The sequence below is a fragment of the Pipistrellus kuhlii genome, unplaced genomic scaffold (assembly GCF_014108245.1).
Source record: "Pipistrellus kuhlii isolate mPipKuh1 unplaced genomic scaffold, mPipKuh1.p scaffold_m20_p_20, whole genome shotgun sequence".
In the NCBI taxonomy this organism is placed as follows: Eukaryota; Metazoa; Chordata; class Mammalia; order Chiroptera; family Vespertilionidae; genus Pipistrellus; species Pipistrellus kuhlii.
In genome coordinates, this window is record NW_023425516.1 from 12,146,148 (window position 1) to 12,153,891 (window position 7,744).

A 7,744-nucleotide genomic window follows, 5' to 3' on the forward strand; every position below is an offset into this window, starting at 1 on the left:
AAATATATATTTTTATTGATTTTTTTTGCAGAGAAGAAGAGAGAGGGAGGGTCAGAAACATAGATGAGAGAGAAACATCGATCAGCCGCCTCCTGCACACTCCTCACTGGGGATGTGCCCGCAACCAAGGCACATGCCCCTGACCGGATCCGAACCCGGGACCCTTCAGTCTGCAGGCTGATGCTCTATCCACTGAGCCAAACTGGTTTCGGCAGGACCTGAAAGGTTTCGGTTCCAGGTGCAGCTGGGGCCAAAGGTCTCTCCTCTGAGCCTGCCTTCCCTGCAGGACTCGTGGTTTTCGTCTGTTGTCTCTAAAAAGCCACCGAGCACCTCGTCAACCAGAACAGAACCATTCTGAGCTGGTTCCACCGTCACAAGGAGAAAGGCACAAGGGAGGGCGTCCCCACATGGTCCCATCTCTTCCATCACCCATGCGTGTGCCTATCCTCAATCTGTTGTATTGTACCCCTTGTCTCCACAGACAGCTCCCCCAGAAGAGAATGATTCTGAGGAACAGCTCCTCGGTGACCGCCTTTGTCTTTGGGGGATTCTCGGGACAATCCGAGGTCCATGTCCCCCTCTTCTTCCTGTTCTTGGGGCTCTATGTGTGCACCGTGGTGGGCAACGTGGGCTTGCTCACCGTAATCGGCCTGCATTCCAGCCTGCACACGCCAATGTACTTTTTCCTCTTCAACTTGTCTTGGATCGACCTCTGCTATTCTTGCGTCTTTACTCCCAAGATGCTGCACGATTTCTTGTCGGAAAACATCATCTCTTACGCGGGATGCATGGCCCAGCTCTTTTTCTTCTGCTTCCTGGTCAATTCTGAGTGCTATGTGCTGGTGTCCATGGCCTATGACCGCTATGTGGCCATCTGCAGGCCCCTGTGGTACCCGGTCACCATGGCCCCCCAGGCCTGCGCTCTGCTGATGGCTGGTTCCTACGGGGTTGGGTTTGCCGGGGCCATGGCCCACACCGGGAACATGCTGAGACTGACCTTCTGTGGCTCCAACGTCATCGACCATTACCTGTGTGAGGTCCTCCCTCTCCTGCAGCTCTCCTGCACCAGCCCCCGCACCAACGAGCTTGTGTTTTTTGTTGTCGTCGGGATGGTGATCGCGACCTCCAGCGTCAGCATCGTCATCTCCTACGCGCTGATCCTCTCCAGCATCCTCCGCATCCCTTCTGCCGAGGGGCAGTCCAAGGCCTTCGGCACCTGTGGCTCCCACCTCACCGCCGTGGCTCTGTTTTTTGGGTCCGGGGCGTTCACCTACTTAACCACCTCGTTTCCCGGATCTGCGGGCCTGAGCAAATACGCTTCCGTCTTCTACACCAACGTGGTTCCCATGCTGAACCCTTTGATCTACAGTCTGAGGAATAAGGATGTTAAACTTGCCCTGGGCAAAACCCTGAAAAGAATGCTTTTCTGATGGTTCCGTTTGTCCCAATGAATTACTGAGACGCATCATAGTATCTTTTTATCTGCAGGTGGGAGATTTTCTTTTTCTTTTCTTTTTTAACATATATTTTATTATTATTATTATTATTTTTACAGAGAGGAAGGGAGAGGGATAGAGAGTTAGAACCATCGACCAGCTGCCTCCTGCACACCTCCTACTAGGGATGTGCCCCTAACCAAGGTACGTGCCCTTGCCCGGAATTGAATCTGGAATTGGATAGACCAACGCTCTATCCAATGTGCCAAATCGGTTAGGGCTTAGGCAGATTTTCATCTTGTTTCTCTAGCAGGGTCTTCTCCCCACTTTGAAAAATTGAAAGCATCTTGCTTATACTCTTCTTGGGGATTGTACTATTTTTGTACTACTTACACTGGCCCATTGTATGAAATTTAGCATCGATGAAGTGGTTATAATTTACTTGACTCTATAGTAGGCCCAAGAGACGAATAAGATGAGGCTCCCACAGGTTCCATCCTTTTCTTGGAAGGCTACATGGGTTCTTGCAAGTGACATGTCTGGCTGGGAGATGAGCAAATGGTGGTATGAGGTCCGAGAGAGTGAGGGTTGTTTTTTTTTGTTTGTTTGGTTCTTTTCCATAGGAGCAGCCTTCGCAAAGACCAAAGGGAGATACCTTGGCCCACAGATAAGATAGCCTTCCAGGCCCCAGAAAGATTGGTTGGCTAGGAAGATCATAAATCGTCTCTTTCCTATGCATACATGTACATGCAAGAGCAGGCTTCACACCCAAGAGTTCTTCACATAGTCTGGAATGGAAAGTTAAATCAAAACTCAAATATTTCATTTCCAAGTTTCAGAACTCTTGGGCCTTGGAATAGTAACCGAGGGGTAGGCGGTCTTGTAACTGGGTCAGTTCCTTGGGCTCTGGATGCCAAGGCTGAAAGCAAAGGAAGGAAAAAGGAGGCACTCCAGTGTCCTGTTATGGTTATGTTAACGGCTACCTATATTCTCTTAACAGAGGTTTATAGAGGAGACCTACTGTTAATAGAGGTTACGTTAACTGCTACCTCTAATAGTTATGCTAACGGCTACCTCTCTTCTGCTCTGGAGGTATGTGCGCATTCGGGAGGGTTTGGGGGAAATTCTTCTATCCTTTAAAGGAACTTTAGAATTTATGGCAGAGAGAGAGGGGTGGGGAGGGTTACAGTTAACTATGAATGAATCAGGAAGAAAGAAAAGTTATATTACACTCTCGACTTGCGGGAAGACTTGGAAGGATCCAGAATTCGAGTGCCGAAAACCACTCTGAGCTGCTCGGTTGAAGGTGCTGCTATTCTTGGTTGAATAGCTTGGGTTCTGAGGAATAATACATCCCCACACACTGCCCCGAGCAATAGGCAGGAAGGTAGAGCTTGGGCCAGAACAACCCATGTGGCGAGGTAGGGGCGAAGACTCATGATGAAGCCAGAAGCGTGGGGCACCCTCTGAGCAGGGGCTGGAAGGTGGGGTGTCCTTGAGGAGACCCTCTGTCAGGCATGTTCTCTTGGCTGTGGGGAGAGTCGTGTAAAGTATGAGTCCGCATGTTTTGCTTTGCTTCTATTTCTCCAACTCTTCCGCAACATGGCCTAGTTTCAAGGCGTTGTCTTGGTGTGAGGAACCCGGCAGCAAAGAGAGGTGAGGGTTCCCTCCCATTCGCTGCTCTGCGGACATTCCTGAGGGAGCAGTGACATCGCACTGAGAAGAAAGGTAGTTCGCGTGTTCCAAGTCTCAGTCAGAAGCAGGACATGCCCGGGAGCACCTGCAGCATGGAAGGGACTAAGGAGGAGGCAGGAGACAAACCTTAATTCCTTCCCCCCGCCCCCCGAAATATGCAAAAGGAAGGAGACGTGTGAAGGTGGATTATGCCTTGACTATGATAATGAGGCTTAACATTCACCAAGCATATGGTATACCCTCGGGCACTGTTTGCAGCGCCTTGCCTACATGAACGCGTTGGAATTGTGCTAGTGCTGCACTGAGCCACTGCGAGCCCGCCCTCTCTCTTGTCAGTCAGCTGGACTCTACTCTCCGGAGGTCCCTCTGTGCCTAGGCATGTGGGAATCTGGGAAATTAGGAAGTACAAATGGGTCACTACAAAATCGTCCTAGCACGGGGATGGGATGTACAGCATAGGGACTATAGTCAATAATGTTGCAATAACTATGCGTGGTGTCCAGATGGGTACTAGGTTTATCTGGGTGAGCACTTCGTAAGATATACAAAAGTCTAATTACTCTGTTGAACACCCAAAACGAATATAATGTTGTAGATCAACTGTAGAAAAATAAAAATAAAACTTTATTTTAAAATTAAGTAAAACTAGAGAACATTAAAAAAAAACTATGTTCATAATACTTTCTATAAGCATGTTTAACCATTAATTCATCAAATCTTTCATTTACTCAATAACTGCATTTATTGTACTCCTGCTACATTCCAGATGTTGTAAACAAAACAAAAAGTACTTGTGCTAACATTCTAGTGATTTTCTTATATTGAAATCACTTGTTTGTATTTGTGTAAATCATTTATTTTTTAAAATATATATTTTATTGATTTTTTTACAGAGAGGAAGGGAGAGGGATAGAGAGTTAGGAACATCGATGAGAGAGAAACATTGATCAGCTGCCTTCTGCATACCTCCTGCTGGAGATGTGCCCACAACCAAGGTACATGCCCTTGACTGGAATCGAGCCCAGCACCCTTCAATCCACAGGCTGATGCTCTATCCAATGAGCCAAACCAGCTGAGGGCTGTGTAAAATCATTTATATTGTGATTGCCATGTCTTATCCATGCTTTCTTCCTGACACAATATGCTAAGTGCCCAATAAGTTTTTTTTCCCCAATAAATTTTGCAAATTGAATATATTCAAACTGTTTTGTTTCAATTTTGCTGTAAAGAACACTTTTATAAAAAGTGTATGCTTTAATGATGAGTTGAAAGTTTATATAAGGAGCTATATAAAATCCATGGCTAGGGGCCTAAGAAAGTTGCAAAATATAATCGTAAGCAAAATTCACTTTGCTGGGGGTTGGGGGCTAAACCATGTTGCTAAGTCACCAGCACCACTTGGTGGCCACTTAAGTGTACTGCTTGATTCAGTATTTGAAGTTTCTCTTGTGTGGTCTCCATTCTTGTATTGACCTGGCCTTACCATATGAACCAGTTCATAGTGTTGCATTGTATTGATGTGCTGGGACTTATTTAAACCCGTCCCTCTCCATGACTATTATTTTTCCTGTTTTCTAGTATTATACCAAGCAATGCTGAAATTGATAATCATATTACACGTGCATTGGCATCAATGTTCCTCATTGGTTGCCATTTGACTTTGCTTTTGGTACACGCACAAAGATCAATTTTGTTTAAAATTTGGCCATGTTTATCAGTCCTTTACGTTATGGCTTGGGCTTTGTTTTATGCTTTAGAAGGACCTTCGCCTGAAATGATCAATAAAAATGATGCATCCACTGAAACTGGTTTAGCTCAATGGATAGAGCGTCGGCTTGGGGACTGAAAGGTCCCGGGTTCAATTCCGGTCAAGGGCATGTACCTTGGTTGCGGGCATATCCCCAGTAGAGGGTGTGCAAGAGGCAGCTGATCGATGACTCTCTCTCATCGATGTTTCTCTCTATCCCTCTCCCTTCCTCTCTGTACAAAAATCAATAAAATATATATTTTTAAAAATGATGCATCCAGGTTTCTACGAGTACTTTCAAGATTTCAGTTTTACAGCCCAGTCCCGGAGAAATGGACGAAAGCCACTTTGGAGCAGGGAACAGCTCTGGGAATCCAGGACCGGATCCTGGTCTGCCCGCATCTCTCCCAGAGTCTAGAAAAGGTCAGCGCTAACCTGGGAGTCACTTGCGGAGGGGAGAGTCTGTCCCCTTCCCCGCAGCCGCCTAGAAACATTTTCAAGTTTCCCTTCTGCTTCCCCGGGTCGTGTCCTGCCGTCCGGGAGCTTCCTGTCTGGGGACCAGAGACGCGATCGTGGTGGGCAGCGACGAGATCGGCTGTCTGGGCGGCCTCCGTGCGAACCTCGCCTGCCCGCGCGGTCAGGTCCATCCTGCCGGCGTTCGTGCTGGTTCTCGGGCGCCCCCTGGCGGCCTCGTTTCGGTAGTGCCTCTTCTCGGGAGCTCCAGCGAAAGCTGCAAAGGATGGGACGTGGCCGCGGTGCCCAACGTGGACGTCGGGGAGGCCGACGGCACTAACGGGATCGTCCCACGTCATCTATTCGCCGAGATGAAACGTGCAGGGACACGAGGGGGTTTCCATTGCCGCCCTCCCGGACCAGGTTGTAGGCTGCTGGTCCGTGTGGACCGGGGCCGCCACGGGGGGTAACGGGACAGGATTCCCGCGCCCGGACGCCGTCCCGTAAGCGGTCCGGTTGTCAGAGGAGCCTCTGAGTTTTTCCAGTTACCACTCTGGAGACAAAGAACCGCTCAACCCCCCCCCCCCCCGACATACACACACACGGGATGGTCCAGGAGGGCGTCTCCGGAGGACTGGACTCCCCCAATCTTTTCGAGTCCCCGTTCCGGATGGGGGACCAGCTCCGGCCAGACGGGTAAATCCGTGCAGACGCCCCTACGGAGTGCGGGTGCCTGGTGGTTGGAACTTCCCCAAATCTTACCAAGTCCCTTCCCTGGAGCTGCCGCCTGCCAGGATGGCCGATGCCAGGGGGCCGGCAGGGGACTTCGCCGGCCCGGGACCCGCACACACGCCCGGGTGCCGTCCGCGCCGCGGTGCCGAGCGCCCCCTGGCGTCCACTTTGGGTAGCGTCCTCCGCGGGGCCCCGCTGCAGAGCGCGGGAGGGTGTCTGTGACGGAGGAATCATGTGAGGGTCGACCATACGAAGACCCCTTCAGGGTTCTATTCATCGGAGACACCTCTAGGAGATTTCCCCAAGTCCCCACTCACAGCCAGGGATTGGCACAGGCCGACTTGAGAATACTGAGAAGGAGGAGCCCCGAGCCAGTCCCGGGTTCCCCTCCTTCCCTGTGGCATTCAGGCCGGTTGTTGGGCACCTGTCTGCCCTCAGGGGTCTGGACATTTTAACCATTTCGTCCTCTCCAGGTGGGTGCAGGAGCCTTCTTTCTGGTCTTCCTTTCCCAACCCCAACCCCCCAAATTCTCCCTATTTCTGGCATTTTTCTGCAGAGCAGCCCCTTCCCAATGTTGGCAGTTGCCTCACGCACTCCCACTGAGATGAAGAAGGCATAGTGCTGAGGCAGGTTAGGAAAGAGCTAGGAGATCCCCTGACAAGTGAATGAGGAAAACAGAGACAAAATAAGGGAACCGCCAAGCAATTCGCAGAGCTCACGAGACCCTGTCCTCTCCTAACCAACCACAGACACTTAAGATCAGGCGACACATTTCTCCTCCCCAACCAGAGACCCGGAGCTTGCCTTACCTTAAATAGGGAGATAGATAACAGAGACCCCGATAGAGCCATCAGTGCCAGCCCAAACCCCCAAATGAATGAAGTCAGGGTAATAAGTAACAACAACAAAAAGTTAGAGCCAGACAAATCCAAGGCAGAGGTGAACCGGCCAGAGAAAGACCTCAACCCCCTTTACAGGCTCATGTCGATGTGTCAGGATTTTAAAAGGAAACACCTGGACAGCTGATGCGTATTAAGTGAGCCTTCCCCTAAAATTCCGCTGCAGGAGGCAGGTAAGAAGCTCGGGACCAAGGGTGCCTGCACTGCACACCCCAGCCAAGCCCCTCTCCCCAGGCTTGTGTGCTTTTACTTTCTGTCCCCTAAGCCCCGAGGGCCCTCCTCTTGCCTAACTTTTTAGTGAGCTCAGAGCAGCCCCGCCTAGGCTCCCTGCTGTCAGTCATCTTGCTGCTGCTATCGTAAGCCCTTCTTTTGTGTCACTGTCCCAAAGTTTGAGACACGCTCTCAAAACCACCTGGACTTACTGTACATTGAACTCTTTCCTGCCTGGAGTCAAGAACCCACACATTCCTGCCCTGGTTCAGTGGTTCCGTGGGTGAGTGTCCACCTATGAACCAGGAACCTGTCAGGGCACATGCCCAGGTTTCTGGCTCAATCCCCAGTAAGGGGCATGCAGGAGGCAGGCCATCAATTCTCACTCATCACTCACTGATGTTTCTATCCTTCTCCCTTACTCTCTGAAATCAGTAAAAAAAAAAAAATATATATATATATATATGATTTTTTATATTTTATATATATATGATTTTTTATATTTTATATATATATGATTTTTTATATTATATATATATATATATATATATATATATATATGATTTTTTTTA

General features: G+C 49.4%; 1 protein-coding gene across 1 annotated transcript; it reads left to right on the forward strand.

Moving 5' to 3' along the window:
* The first annotated feature begins 424 nt into the window (after positions 1 to 424).
* LOC118725363 (olfactory receptor 8B4) lies at positions 425 to 1,495 on the forward strand. The gene has a single exon (XM_036449075.2). It carries the CDS (start codon positions 432 to 434, stop codon positions 1,428 to 1,430), a length of 999 nt encoding a protein of 332 aa, XP_036304968.1. The 5' UTR covers positions 425 to 431; the 3' UTR covers positions 1,431 to 1,495.
* The last annotated feature ends 6,249 nt before the right edge of the window (positions 1,496 to 7,744 follow it).